The 15,760-nt window shown below is 33.8% G+C and overlaps 1 protein-coding gene across 1 annotated transcript; it reads left to right on the top strand.

The window, feature by feature from the left end:
* Positions 1-4,052: 4,052 nt before the first annotated feature.
* On the top strand, positions 4,053-10,130 carry LOC128233167 (interferon-induced protein 44-like). The gene is made up of 6 exons (XM_052946994.1): positions 4,053-4,704; positions 5,098-5,162; positions 5,941-6,141; positions 7,643-7,774; positions 8,062-8,233; positions 8,858-10,130. The coding sequence occupies exons 1-6, from the start codon at positions 4,158-4,160 to the stop codon at positions 9,196-9,198; spliced, it is 1,458 nt and encodes a 485-aa protein (XP_052802954.1). The 5' UTR covers positions 4,053-4,157; the 3' UTR covers positions 9,199-10,130.
* The last annotated feature ends 5,630 nt before the right edge of the window (positions 10,131-15,760 follow it).

A 15,760-nucleotide genomic window follows, 5' to 3' on the forward strand; every position in this document is an offset into this window, starting at 1 on the left:
ACTAAATTAAGTCTTAAACGTTCAACTCCTCCGAACTTTACTTATTTCTGTCGATTTTATTCAGAACAAACGATCTATATGGACATGATTCCATTACGTCGTATACAATGAACAAAGAAATTTCAAATATTTTTTTCTCTGATGCTGAAAAGTTATGCTGTACATTTTACTAACTAACAAACTTTACAAACTAAGAATAAGTGACCAATATAAGCAAGAATGGAATGCAGATATACAAAGTTCAAGTAGAGCATTAACGTATAGACTGTTTGCTGAATTTAAATTTCAACCATATTTAGATATTGTTAACATTGAAAAGTATAGAATCTCATTAACTAAATTACGTGTTTCGTCACATAGACTTTGTGTAGAAACAGGTCGATGGAACAAACCTACACCTATTCCAGTTAATGAAAGAGTCTGTTTATTTTGTAACTCTTTAGAAGATGAATTTCACTTTATTTTCGAATGTGAATGTTTCATTGAACTAAGACAAAAACTAATAAAAAGATATAACCGTACCAACGCTAATGTTGTAAAGTTCAAAGATTTATTACAATCAGAAAGTTGTGTTGTTTTGAAAAAATTAGCAACATTTTGTCATAAAGCATTTGCTGCAAGAAACTTACTATTTTACAATAAGTAATATATGAGCATATATATATACTAGTACGTGCGTTGCTAAAACTCAAACATTGAGTTCTGCCTGAAATAATTATTTATTGTATTGCAAGTTACTCTCCTTTCGCTGTATCTTACTACATGTACAAAATACTCATCGCCAACCATATGAATGTATTAACCATTGTATTTGTATACTGTACTCATGGGCTTATGCCTACTGTATATGTTTTTCCACAATAAACACATAAAGCATTTTATCAAGCACATGTTAACAAAATTTTCAGGCTTAAATTAGTTGTCAAAACAAATTATGGTTAAAGCAGGACTATATAGGTAATTAATCGATTACCCAATAGGTATTGTGTGTAAATAATCCCAGTGATCCAGTCATTTTCCAAAAACACAAAACTTTCCAAACGAATGAACACTGCAAAAATGGCGTCGAAACAAAAATGCAACTGCCAGGTTATGTTGCGGCCCGAAATGAGCTAAATGTAAAACTTTTTCAATGACATCACTCATGACGTCACACAAGCACCTGTAATGAAGGTTATTTTGAACTAACTGTTTTTGCATTTTCTTGACATTTAGCAGCCTTTTTAAACACAAACGTTTCTCATGGTGTGAATTTTATGCGATAATAGCGATAATACACCTTTTTGGGGTCGTTACCATCTGCAAAGGCCCGCAAAATGGTTTACAGCCCGAGTGCCTAGCACCGAACCCTATATTCATATCTCGTTGATGATATACTAGCGAAAAGCGTAAATGCGCATAAAAGGACTCTTGCTGGAATTGATCGATTATAAATTGTTGTTTATCTCCTACATTAACATACCAATGCACGTACATGTAAGTCATGTTTAAAACATCATTTTAACTCTATTTTGGTAAGTATTAGTAACATATTTATATTATTAAAAGATATATATGTACTGTGTTGTTTGTGTAGGTTTGTGCTTTTGTTCTATGTTTCTTGTTTGCAATTATTTGTGATAGTTTGTTTTTGTGTTCTATGTCTTTGGTGTTTACCCTGTGCCATTAAACGGGGTTTGTTTTAAACTTTTGGCTACTGGGCTTGTAAATGAAATAAGTATTTTTGTAGTGCACAGTCACTTTATATCGCTAATTCATTACACACGCATAAAGCTGTACAGAAGTTTTGTTTACACATGTTTGCATGATATTGCTGATATGGAAAATAACAACTACACATGGATTGTTTTACATAAGAGTTCCAATAGCTTATGCCAACGTATTATTGTATTATTGTAAAGTAGATTTGATTGCCATTAAAAAGAGATAAAATACTATAACCACTGCATTTTCCACCCTACCTGCAGCTTGTTGCTCGGTTGAGGCGTTATGTAGATGTTGCGCCTGATTTCCTATAATTATGCATGGGCTGGGAATGTACTGCAGTGATGCGCATGAGTTTCTGGTGGTGTTGGTGGTCATCCGATATGGTTGAATTGTATAAAATACTTTCACCTTGCGATATATTATTTAGAGACTCTGAAGTGTGTTGCTCTGTTGTTTGGCACTCTGTAGGTGATGGTGTTAATGTCGATAATGATCTTGATTGTTTCCATGTAAAACTGCGTCAATGATTGTATTGACTTTCGAGATGTTTGCAATGTATATAAATGATGTTTAGGATCAGCTGTGAATACCTGTACGTGCAAATATGCGATTTCTGTGTTAGCATTGTGGCGACTGTCTACTGCGGGTAACCGGCTTTCAAGAACTCGACATCATTGTTTAACATACTACCATATGCATCGAACAGGCTATTTCATATTAAATACAAAACATTCACCAGCGTCTGTGTTGGATAGTCAAGGTTCCAATATCACAAAACTACTTATGTCAGTTGTCAGCCTCATTCCGAAATGATTTCACCATAGAAAGTCATAGAATGATACAAAGTTTGCACTATTTTGCTGTTTTTTTAAAAGCGCACAATATCATAGATAATATTAATTAAAATAAAAAGTCAACATTACAAAGAAAAATTATTCCGGAGGAAAAATTGTACTTCAGTTTAATTTACTATTTTTGAGATTTTACATTTTGCGCTTTAAAATTAGTTTCTTTGGAATTTTGAGCATTGATATTTATAAACAGAATGCATAAGAAAATACCCTTTAAAAATAGTAATTTTGAATAATGCAATGCAGTTATGTAGAAAAATTCGTTGACCTTAATATTGATAGAAGACTTCAGTATTTTCTCCATATTTGCAAAACTACATTTCCGATCCTTATCATGCAAGTGCAGTTAATTGATGTATCATATTATACAAAACTAATATTTATCTTGAGGCATTTTTTACTTCAGTTCATCTTATACTTAGGTTTTGACAATCACCCTTTCATATTTATTTTGAAGGCATTTGTATTGTTGTAAACCATTACTTAATAGTTCGTGGGTCCGATCCCCATCAGCGATGGGGTTTCTTCGAATTTCAAGAAGGACACCTGTAGTGGTTTCCACGAAAGAAACTGCCTCGAGGTTGATTCATTTACGAGTATACAGAGCTGTATTCGAAATCGGGCATAAATCAATAAATAAACTATAAACTAAAGGTCACGTTGAACTCGAGAGTGCTCAAATTACTTTTACTTTCGGTTTGCTAAGAATATATACTGTATATGCATTCAAATTTGGGGGGAAAGAATTGTCTGAATGGATGAATGTATCTATATTTTTCTCTGTCAAGTTAAATCTATTGAAAATATCTTAAAATCGATCAAACTAAATATCAGCCGGGGTTAAATGAAATTATTCCAATCTCGCCCTTGTGACTTATATATGTTGTATCTTCCATTTGGGACTCCTCGGCCATTTTTATCGAAAACAACGTCCGATGTATTTTGGCGGTTAACATACTCAAAAAGTGGTACGTTTAAGTCCGCTGCAAGTAGCTCGCTTAGTAATTTTATTTAGCAGTTAAACTTTATGTCTTAACTCTTCGCAATCTTAATTATGTTTGCAATAATACATTTCACTGGCAATCAATTTAATTTATATATCAATAAATACAATTCTAAAACACTACATTTAATTAATGATATAATTGAAAATTTACGAACTACTTTAACTGATGTACCGGCATACATCCGAGGTTGTTTTGATAAAAATGGCCGAGGAGTTCCGAATGTTGTATCTTCATGTCGAATTGCACCAATATAAGTTTTAAAGCATTTTCACCATAAAGGTAGATACCAAATTGGGCTCAGCTAAACAACTTTGCATAATACAATGATGTTATCATCAAACTTGATCAGGGTTTATATGGCGGAATATTAAAACAATATATTAAAAGTAAGAACAAATGAAAACCATTAATACCTGCGTAATAGTGCATGTTATCCCTATTACGTTAGAGTTGTCTTTCTTTCTTCAATTAGAACAAGGAAGTAAAAACTGTTTATTAGAGGTGTAGGTTTTAAGAACATAATATTATAAAATAAGGGCATTTTAAGGAGATCGAGAGTGTTTGGTTATCTTTCTGAAGTTTTAATTCAAATATGGTTAAGAGTTTAACAGAAAAAGACTTTGATCAAGTTGAATCATGGATTGGAACTGGACCCAAAACATTCAATCTGCTGTACAGCATAACGAGGGATGGCTGTTACGCGAGTGTGTTTCATCAGAAATGTGACAACCAAGGACCAACATTTACAGTCATGTACAACAAGGAAGGTTCCGTGTATGGAGGATACACAAGTGTTAGTTGGTCCACACCGACAACTAGATTGGATCAAACTGACAATGCTGCATTTTTATACCAATTGTATTATTCTGGCCTTAACACGCCTAAGAAATATCCAGTAAAAACCGGACACACAGCCATTTGTTCAGCAACAGACTTGGGTCCGTTATTTGGAAGTAATCATAAGTTTGACGTATTTACATTTAGTAACAGCATTCAAACGTCTTCTTCGGGTGAATACAATCTGAATGGTGACATGCAAACACACTTCGGTAAAAACTACGATACTGCGGGAATATCATCCAAGGAATTCAACAACGGACACATTAGAGTGACAGAGCTGGAGGTTTATGCCGTCAAAGGTAAACAATGAACTTTAAATTGGTATTTGCAAATCCTTGTATATCTAAATAGGGTTAAACAAAAGTGAGCGTTTATGGTGTTTCCTGTCCTACATCAAAAGAATATACCTAATACATTTGTACTGGTTCGTCCGTATCTTTTAATGTTATTATATCATATGGTTTACTGTGTATGTCCATGCATGTGCAATACAGATGCATGTACTGTAATAATTTATCAGCAGGGAATCATAATAACATTATGAAATGAATTTAAATCATATATATATATATATATATATATATATATATATATATATATATATATATATATATATATATATATATATATATATATATATATATATATATATATATATATATATTAAAAGGTTTCAATTTTTTTTTTCTTAGATGGCCAAAGAAAACCGCCGGCTTTACCGACTCCATGGCGGAAAACTGCAGAATTCGGGCCCAAGGTAATTTTAATATACCAGGGAAGAAAAAATTGTTGCTGTTTTAAGTGTTTCATCCTCCGTTCCAAGACAGTTGTATGTAATATGAAACTACAGGGAAAAGCCTAGTACCTAAAAAGTTAACAAAATAAAACCCTGCTTAAAATGTACAAGGCAAGTGTCTTACATATACTAATCGAAAAAAAAACACAACGTAGAAGCACACAGACAGACCACACTTCAAAGTCAAAGCACAAAAATATAATTGACTGTTGGGGTCACCGAATCGGTCAGCGTAACAGTAGTTAGGTTCAGTAGTGTCTATGTGAGATAATTAATTCACATCACAGTAACTTGTTAAATATCTGTTTAAACAACTTATTTTAAACAACTTTCAAATTTGTTCACAAACAGCGAGGGATTTTCTATTCACGTTCTTCTAATTATGTGATCAGTATGCCACATTTATGTTCAGACGTATGCTGAGAGCATTGAATGCTACTTAAGAATTAAACATGCCTCATGGTGGGCAAATAACGTAAGATTTCATGCTCAATAACAATTCGAATCATACTATCTTGAATCTTATGATTAGCAGTGGCAATCCAACAGCTTTACAAACTGTCAAAAAGCCTATGGCGTGTGACTGTATCGTTCCTATAATTAAGAATTAAACACTGAACAATATGATCAAACGTTTAATGTTGTTCGAAGAAAAGCGTTATTCTTATTTGAAGATGCTAACATGCATGTATATGCGCTATCGTAGTCATTAATAGCACAGAAACCTTGTTTTTTGTAGGTGTTGGGGAGCTTGAAAGAAGAAGTGAAAGGCATCAATCCCCCAGAAGAACTTGACGTGCCACATTTCAACATTCTATTGTTGGGGCCTTTAGGCTCGGGTAAATCGAGCATCTGCAATTTGGTGGCATCTGTGTTTCGTGGGAGAATATCACACCGCGCAAGAGTAGGTGGTAACGTTCAAACCAGCACAACAACCCAGGTATTTTCTTTATTTTCCTCCGCCAAAAGAAATGGTATAAGGATATAGATGTGCTTTGTCAATCCGTCCGTCCTTCTGTTTGTCTTTTCGTATATCCGTTTGGATTCATTACTATTTAAATGTTGGACATAAAGTAATGAAACTTATGGAAAGTGTGTATAACCATAGATCAAGATTTGATTACATAGGATCAGTTACACAAAAGTCATTGCCATTTAATTAATGAAAAACGCTTATGAGTCGTCCTCAGGCATTCTATGTAACTGATATACCGATCTTAAAAAACAATTGTGTGGAGTGTGTATAACTATAGTACGGTGGTGAACGCGCAAGATCCGTCTAGATCGGGTCAGTAACACAAGAGTTCTTGCCGTTTTATTAGTGAAAATGACTATACATCTGTCTATAGCCATTACTATATAACCAACTGATAGAAATAAATTAAAGTTATGCCAAATGCGTATAAATATATTGCAATGGTTCTCGTGCAGGATTCATCTCGATCAAGTCAGTTTCACAAGTGTTGTTGCCCTTAATGTAATGGAAAACAGCTAAAATTGGTCCAACCTCAGTTACTTATTTTAAACCTAATGACATAGTTTAATGAAACTTGCATGAACTGTGTACACTTTTTGCTTGATGGTGCAATGATTTGTCAGTAACATAGAAGTTATTGCCCTTACACTGATAAAAGAAATCTCAAATGTTATATATTTATATATAACTAAATGACAGAAATTAGTGAAACTTACATATTTTTGTACCACTATAGTGTTGTTGTATATGCAAATGTGTTGTCAGAATCATCACTATTGCCTTTAAAGTAATGCAATGATTATACTTGATTTGGCCTTTAGAAAGAATAACAATTGCATTCGATGCGAAATTCGGCAAATAACGGCATCGGCGACAAGACAATGATGAGTCACGCGCTGTGGCGTAATATGTTTTTATATATTTTATTATACACTTAATGTTACCATAATTATGATATTTCAATAGATGAATTCCATAAACATTAACTTTACAAAATTATATCTTCAAAACAAAACAAAACAAAATTACTCTTAAAAGATGTGATACTGAAGGAAATTCTTGACGCATGCAGTGATTAAAAAATGCTGCGCGTCATGACGTCAGAAAACATCATCGCACGCAAAAAAAATGCGTTTTTCTATGTAAGCTTTCACAAACAAATGTAATGCAATATATGCTAGAAAAATCCGACCCTCGGATTTGCTGCGTAGCCGGTACCTCAGCAAGCCTCGTTACCTGGCATTTCGCAGGTACCCACGGGTCGGATTTTTCTATCCGGAACGGAAACACATGACAGATAATATTATTTCCATATCATCCCTTTGTAGCCATACGTTGCTGATGCATTGATGGCATAATTCTAACTATGGTTTTCTATATGAAATCGTGATGTAATAGAATATCACAGACAGATACTGGTCAACAAAGATAGCCATGTTCACAGATAATTTAAATACGATTACAGCTTACGCCTTACACGTTTGGGGATACAGTCAGCCTTCAGCTCTACGATACGAGAGGCGTAGCGGAGACGGACACATTGGACCTTCTGCAATGCAATTTCATACTTGACGGTCACGTTCCGGATTTTTATGAGGTAGATGTTATATTTATTTATTCTATCTTGAGATAATCAACTTTAACAAATGCATACTGATAATATCTAGGGTGATATCTATATCAAGTTTTAAATGTATGAACTACAGGCGCAAACCCAGCATATATTGAATTATTTGTTTAAAAAATGATTAATGCGAACATTATCAATAAATGACAGTCTTTTTGCAATAAACATAACGAAAGTAATATCACGTAACTTACTTAGAAAAACATGATTTACGGGTACTGAATATGATGGATGATGTTGTTGGGTTTGTTTTGCAGATGTCACCAACACATCTCTTAAAATGTGACGACGCCGAATTTCGTCATCAAGCCGCGTTAAAAAACAAAATCCACTGCGCTGTGTTTGTACTGGATGGTTTGATTGTTGGCGATATGTCCAAGTCAATGCTGCAAAAACTACTGTCCTATCGGGATCTATTGACCAGAAAGGGTAAAAATAATATGTATGGATAATTATAAACAAACTGTGGCTATCTTTTTGGAGAGTATCTGCATTTTTATATGAATATGAGCATTATACCTAATTCAGATTAATTCGTAGAAAGTACATTTTTATGAAAAATATATCAATAACACATTTGTTTTAAGATTAAATGTGCACTCTTACTCCCAAATAAGATTTACCGCAATAAATCATATTGTTTTAATATTCCAAAAAGGATTAATCAAATTTTATGTCGAAAACAATGGTTCTTATGCCGGATATCGAGTTTAAATTGAAAGAAATGAGCATAAAACACGGAATTTTTACCTAATGAGACTAAACTAGATCAAAGTTAATCTTTCAGATTTCATTAATCATTTAATATTTTTGCGCCTTCTGCTATTAAATACACGGTTGCAATCATATTATCAGTAGTTAATATTTTTAATAAATGCATTATTTATTAAGTAGCCAAAGGATAATCTTTCAAAATATGTTTGTTATACATGTGTATGTATTGATTTTGAATAAGACTGTCACTTTAAGTTTATTGTGTATACATGCATAATGCATACGTGCAGTTATTTAAACTGAAGAAAAAGTTCATAATTACATGTATTTTACTTCTAGGAATACCACAAGCGGCGTTGATCACAAAAATTGACAAACTCTGCGAGCAGTCGGCTGAGAATATTAGTAACACTTTCCTTAGCCCAGCAGTCAAAGACCTCGTTTACAATGTTGCGGACCTACTGAACCTTCCACGGAACAGCATTCTGCCTGTTAAAAACTACGAGGAGGAAATGGAAAGCGACGAGAACATCAACATCCTTGCTCTGCTTGCTGTCAGACAGATCCTTTTCTTTGCAGAGGATTATTTGGAAAACATGAAAGATAAGCAAAGTAGAAGTAGGGGAAATGCAAATAGCGGTCAGGCTCATAGTGATGTGCGCGGATCAGACACTGCCTAAATATTTTCATAAATTAACGTGGAAAATGTTAAAGACATCAAATGATTAACTTTACTGAAAACGAATACCAGTAATGCTTTCTATATCATTCTTCAAATGGGATTGACGGTGAAGAGTTTGGAGCATACACTGCTTAAATAATTTGATGTATACACATGTTAACGTTCTTTTCACCGTCAAATACTTAAGGTGTTCGATATTTAAATATGTATATTTGGAAGGCATGGTTACCCCATATAAGTTTGGGTGTTCTTTGTAAAGAGATGAAAAAATATACCGAGACACCTTGTGATTGCAAAATAGGTCATTTCATATCCGATTTTAATTGAAATAAAGAAAAAAAAATAAGACAGAAATTACTTTATCTTAATGTAAGTTCGGTCATCTATTTAACATATCAGTAATCAGTAAGCAATTCTTTTCAAATGATACCAGCCATGAAAGGGTCACCATGCATCGAAATTTGATGGTACAGGGGATTAAATAAAATCATCAGACAAATAGAATATTCGAATACCTTTAAATTTTAATTTCAACATGTAGTGTTGAGATAGTAAGAATTTCCATGTGAACACTATGGAAATTAAACAATGATTTCAAATGATTTTCAAATGATTTTGACATATTTTGAATTTAAAATGTAACATAAGCTTTGTTTGAACAAGTGTATCATTTGCATACTTTTGTTTAAGACGTATCCATTTGTTATTACCTATGTACGTTGTAGATTGTTGAAACAGTATAAATTCATCATACTTTATCTTTTCATATTTACTTTGCGATATATCCTTAACCCCTTTAAACTACTAGTTAGCCTTGTTCTTTGCCACGAGATATCGAAAATAAACAAGACCCATACAGGGAAGCAGCTTCGCTTCAGCAATTATGCTAATTATTTGCATGTATGCATATAACCAACACTTATTCCCTGTAAACTTTTTTATTTTGAATACAAATAAAGTCCAGTGAAACTGGAAAGTCTCAGAGTTGTACTGCCCTCGACGTGGCTCCCAGAATGTGTTGCATCCACCCACACCTCGTCCCCCTGCTTCAGTTTCAAGATGACGGTGTTCCTGCCCTGAATGTCTTGGTATTGGTGGTATGTATCGACTGCTGCGTCAATCACGTTCGCGCTGTTAAGACCAAGCTCCGCCCACATGTAGTGATTGGCGTCTCGCTGGCCAATGACAAACGTGAACATGTAGGTTCCGCCTTCCGGGCAGGTGAATACACCGGTGTTGGGACTATAACCTGTACCGTTGTTGACAAGAACCAGACAAATATTAAACGAAGTGTATATGTTTCCATTTTTAATCACATTTTGTTTACATTATGCGACAAAAATAAATTAAAAAATCACTGTGTCATGTCAAAACTTAGTAACTTCACATGTTCTAAAATAATATTCATATTTTTGATACATGAAGAACGCTTTGAACATGTATATTTGTGGGTGAAAATATAGTTGCGTATCCAAGGAAATAGTATTTTCAACGTAAATTCCCATGCTATGGGTTTATGGTGGTGGACCATTATATTATCATTTCAGTAAATAGTTTATTTATAGAGCTGTTTAAGTTGTCTATTAAACATTCTCATTCAGTCATGAGATGTCAATTGTATTTTAGGGCTTTTGATACCACAAAAGGCACTATCATAACAAAGACGTCAGCTTCAAGCCTAAGTAATTTTAACAGATAACTTGTTTTCTTTACAACATAAGGACACCTATGTTTCATTCTTTGCGTGAAAGATTACTTACTTTGTTGAAGTGTCTGGTGTGTCATGGTCCGAATATGCCGAAAACGCAATACCACCGAACCATGTGAAGAAAACAATATATCGTATAAGTAATATATAAAGTGTACACATGTAATGATGTAAATTTGTCAAATTAGAAAACGTCTCTGAAAAGAGTCTGGTGATCCAGTTGACATCAAATGGAGAAGTAACAATGTCACTGCGAGCCTAAATAATCGGTAGGAAAATAGTTCACAAATGTATGACCACGGCAATTATTTACCACTAAGAACAAATGGACTTGTCAATGTTAGTTTAAAGATGCACTATTACTCAAAAATAAGGTTTGCCACAGATTGTACAGTTGTTTAGATATACAGGATGAATAAATGTCCAAAACAATTATTCTTATGAATGATTCCAGTCTAATTTGAAATAATTGTGCAGAAAAAAAACGTTATTTCTAACTTATGAGGTGATAGTAAATCACTGTAAATATTTTAGCTCGCACCAATCATTTGATATGTTTGGTTTTACATCTATTAAATACAGGGTTACATTCTTGTTATCAGTAATTAATATTTTCCATAATCGCAATATTCAGTAAAGATTGATCACTCAAAAGTTATGTTTGTTATACATGTGCATGTATTGATTTTGAATAAGATTGTCACTTTACTGAAAGAAATGTTCTTCTCTCTTACGTTAGGGGATTATAATAAATAATTGTTGGACCGTTACAACGTAATCTTTATTTTTTAATTCGTTATTTAAAGTACAAGAATTGATCAATATATGGCTAAAAAGGTAAATGTCTTCATTGATACCAACCTTGTCTGCGGTGCGTTGATCGGTTGTGACGAGGTTTATTACTCCATGAATTGTCATTGCCATGTACGGACTTTGATGATTTCGACTATCGCGTGATTCATTAGAGCCTGTGTGGCTCCGGTTTGTGCCATTTCGGTGATGATGATGTTGATGATGGTGAGTATGATTATATTGATGCTTTGTATAGTTTTCGTGCACACCTGCTTCAGTGGTCTGATGGATTTCTAATGAATGTGAAATGTCTCTGGATGACTTGTAGTTGTGTGATCATTACCGAGATGAATACTGTGAAGGCCTGTTATATCCATACGTGATAGTCTGTGTCCGGTTTGTGATGACTGTGAGTGTCTGGTCTGTGAAAAGAATGGATGCTCTGAGTGTGGTGTGAAAGATTAGTCACCCTTGAACCGCCGTGATGTATAGTCCCGCCACCCTGGCTATGACTACTGGAACCAAACAGCTTTTTAACCGGATCACAGCCTGACTTGTGACCCTTCCTTTTCTGTTCAAGTTGGATATATGTGTGTGCTGGTAATGCACAGTCCACCGGAGGTGGTGCATATTGTTGCTCAGCTCATTGATGTTATGTACTTTGCCAATGACTGTCTTCTCTAACTGTGAAAGTTTTGGCGTTGCTTCTCCTGAATACGTAATCATTCGAATGTGAATCAAATGGAAATTTTTCAATTGCCACTTCAAACGTAATCTCTTAAGTTTTAAATTGTTTATAGCAACGCGTTGAAATTTAACTAATTAAACTATTAACATGATGTTTGTCAAATCCATTTATCATTTTAATTTTTTTAGGTATTTTAAAAGTTTAAGTAGTATTTATGCTACCATTTTAATCTAAACAACACATGTTTTCATAGTTAACATGTTACCAGTTTTTAACTGATTTTGTGTTATGTTATTTTTCACTTCTAAGAGATGTTAAATGCAGTTGTTGTATCAGAGTTGCTTGGCTACATAAAGTTCTTTAAGCATGCACAATCAATAATTTCTTCATTTTAAGGGATCCATTTCTTTCATTATTAGAAGTAATTTACTGAATGTTTGGCCCTTATTTACAATTATATTAAATTTAGTTTTGTCCTATCAATTCTAGTAAAAAACTACGATTTAAGCTAATAAGAGTAGCACAACCTAATTTTGTATCATATAGATAAGCATAATATATCATATATAATGTAAACACTATTATTGAAGAAGTTGTTGTGTATATTGATTGTCAACTGCAGCAAAACCGCTTGTTGTTTAAAACGGGTTGAAAGACTTTCAAATTGCATTAACGTATATGACAAATGTTTCCCTTTCACTCTTGTTATGTTTCTCCTAGAGGCATTAAGTAAACTTTAACTAAAAAGTGTCCGCAATAATACAGCGCCTTAGTTTATATTAAAGCACTTAATCACCATAAAGGTAGATATTTTGAAACCAAAATAGGTTTAGGTGAACTACTTTGAGTAGTATAACTATGTGAACATCAAACTAGATCAGGGATAAATGGCAGAATAATAAATTAATACATTTACTCGGATGAAAACTATTGCTTTGGCATAAGTGCATGTTATCCTAAGTACATTAGAGTAGTCATTCTTTCTTCATTCGTAACAAGGAAGTAAATAAAGTTAATAAAGTGCATTTGAAAGAACCGACTGTATTTGATGACAATAATTTCTCAAGATACATCAACTAAAGTTTGAGTTCAAGTATGGGTAAGAGTTTAACAGAAAAGGACTTTGAGCAAATTGAATCCTGGATCGGAACTGGGCCAAAAACATTCAATCTGCTGTATAGCATAACAATGGATGGCTGTGACGCGAGTGTGTTTCATCAGAAATGTGACAACCAAGGACCAACACTAACAGTCTTGTACAACAAGGAGAGTTCCGTGTATGGAGGATACACGGGGTTGAGCTGGGAATCGGGTGCTGGAAGCAGAACTGACAACTCGGCATTTTTATACCAAATGTATTTTTCTGGCCTTAAAACGCTTAAGAAATGTTCAGTTAAAATCGGAAAACAGTCACTCATTCAGCATCACACGTGGGTCCGATATTTGGAGGTGGTACTGTGTATAACGTATTTACATTTAGTAGTATAATTCAAAAGTCTTCTTCTGGAGAATACAATCTGAATGGAAACATGCAACTTCACTTCGGTAAAAATTACGACACTGCGGGAATATCATCCAAGGAATTCAACAACGGACACATTAGAGTGACAGAGTTGGACGTTTATGCCGTCAAAGGTAAACACTGAGCTTAAAATTGGTATTTGCAAATCGTCGTATATCTAAAAAGGGTTAAACAAAAGTGAGCGTTTATGGTGTTTTCTGTCCTACATCAAAAGAATATACTTAATATATTTGTTCTGGTTCGTCCGTATCTTTTAATGTTATTATATCATATGGTTTACTGTTTATGTCCATTCATGTGCAATACAGATACATTTACTGTATTAATTTATCAGCAGGGAATCAGAATAACATTATCAAATGAATTTAAATCATATGGCTATATCATCCGTATACAACAGTGCACAAGATGTTCAGGAAAAATAATTTAATCGTTAACTTTGCGTATCAAGTATAACAAAAAAAAAAATAATAATAATATATATATATATATATATATATATATATATATATATATATATATATATATATATATATATATATATATATATATATATATATATATATATATATATCTATATATATATATATATATATATATATATATATATATATATTAAAAGGTTTCAATTTATTTGTTTTCTTATAAGATGGCCAAAGAAAACCGCCGGCTTTACCGACTCTTTGACGGAAAACTGCAGAATTCGGGCCCAAGGTAAATTTTAATATACCAGGGAAGAAAAAATTAACGTTTGTTTTTATGGCCTCTAATAAAGTTTTGTTTTTGAGGCTCTTGTTGCTGTTATAAGTGTTTCTTCCTCCGTTCCAAGACAGTTGTATGTAATATGAAACTACATGGACAAGCCTAGTAGCTAAAATGTTAACAAAATAAAACCCTGCTTAAAATGTACAAGGCAAGTGTCTTACATATACTAATCGAGAAAAACACAAAGTAGAAGCAACACAGACAGACCACACTTCAAAGTCAAAGCACAAAAATATAATTGACCGTTGGGGTCACCGAATCGGTCAGCGTAACAGTAGTTAGGTTCAGCAGTGTCTATGTGAGATAATGTATTCACATCACAGTAAATTGTAAAATATCTGTTTAAACAACTTATTTTAAACAACTTCCAAATTTGTTCACAAACAGCGAGGGATTTTCTATTCATGTTCTTCTAATTATGTGATCAGTATGCCACATTTATGTTCAGACGTATGCAGGGAACATTAAATGCTACTTTAGAATTAAGCATGCCTCATGGTGGTCAAATAACGTAATATTTCATGCTCAATAACAATTCGAATCATACTATCTTGAATCTTATGATTAGCAGCGGCAATCCAACAGCTTAACAAACTGTCAAAAAGCCTCTTGCGTGGGACTGTATCGTTCCTATAATAAGGAATTAAACACTGAAGAAAGTAACAATATGATCAAACGTTTAATGTTGTTCAAAGAATAGCGTTATTCTGATTTGAAGATGCTAACATGCATGTATATGCACATGCGCTATCGTAGTCATTTATAACACGGAAACCTTGTTTGTTGTAGGTGTTGCGGAGCTTGAAAGAAGAAGTCAAAGGCATTCACCCGCCAGAAGGACTCGACGTGCCACATTTCATCTATTGTTGGGGCCTTTAGGCTCGGGTAAATCGAGCATCTGCAATTTGGTGCCATCTGTGTTTCGTGGGAGAATATCACACCGCGCAAGAGTAGGTGGTAACGTTCAAACCAGCACAACAACCCAGGTATTTTTTTTTATTTCCCTCCGCCGAAAGAAATGGTATAAGGCTATAGATGTGCTTTGTCCATTCGTCCGTCCTTCCGTTTGTCTTTCCGTCTATCCG

The sequence above is a fragment of the Mya arenaria genome, chromosome 1 (genome assembly GCF_026914265.1).
Source record: "Mya arenaria isolate MELC-2E11 chromosome 1, ASM2691426v1".
Lineage (NCBI taxonomy): Eukaryota > Metazoa > Mollusca > Bivalvia > Myida > Myidae > Mya > Mya arenaria.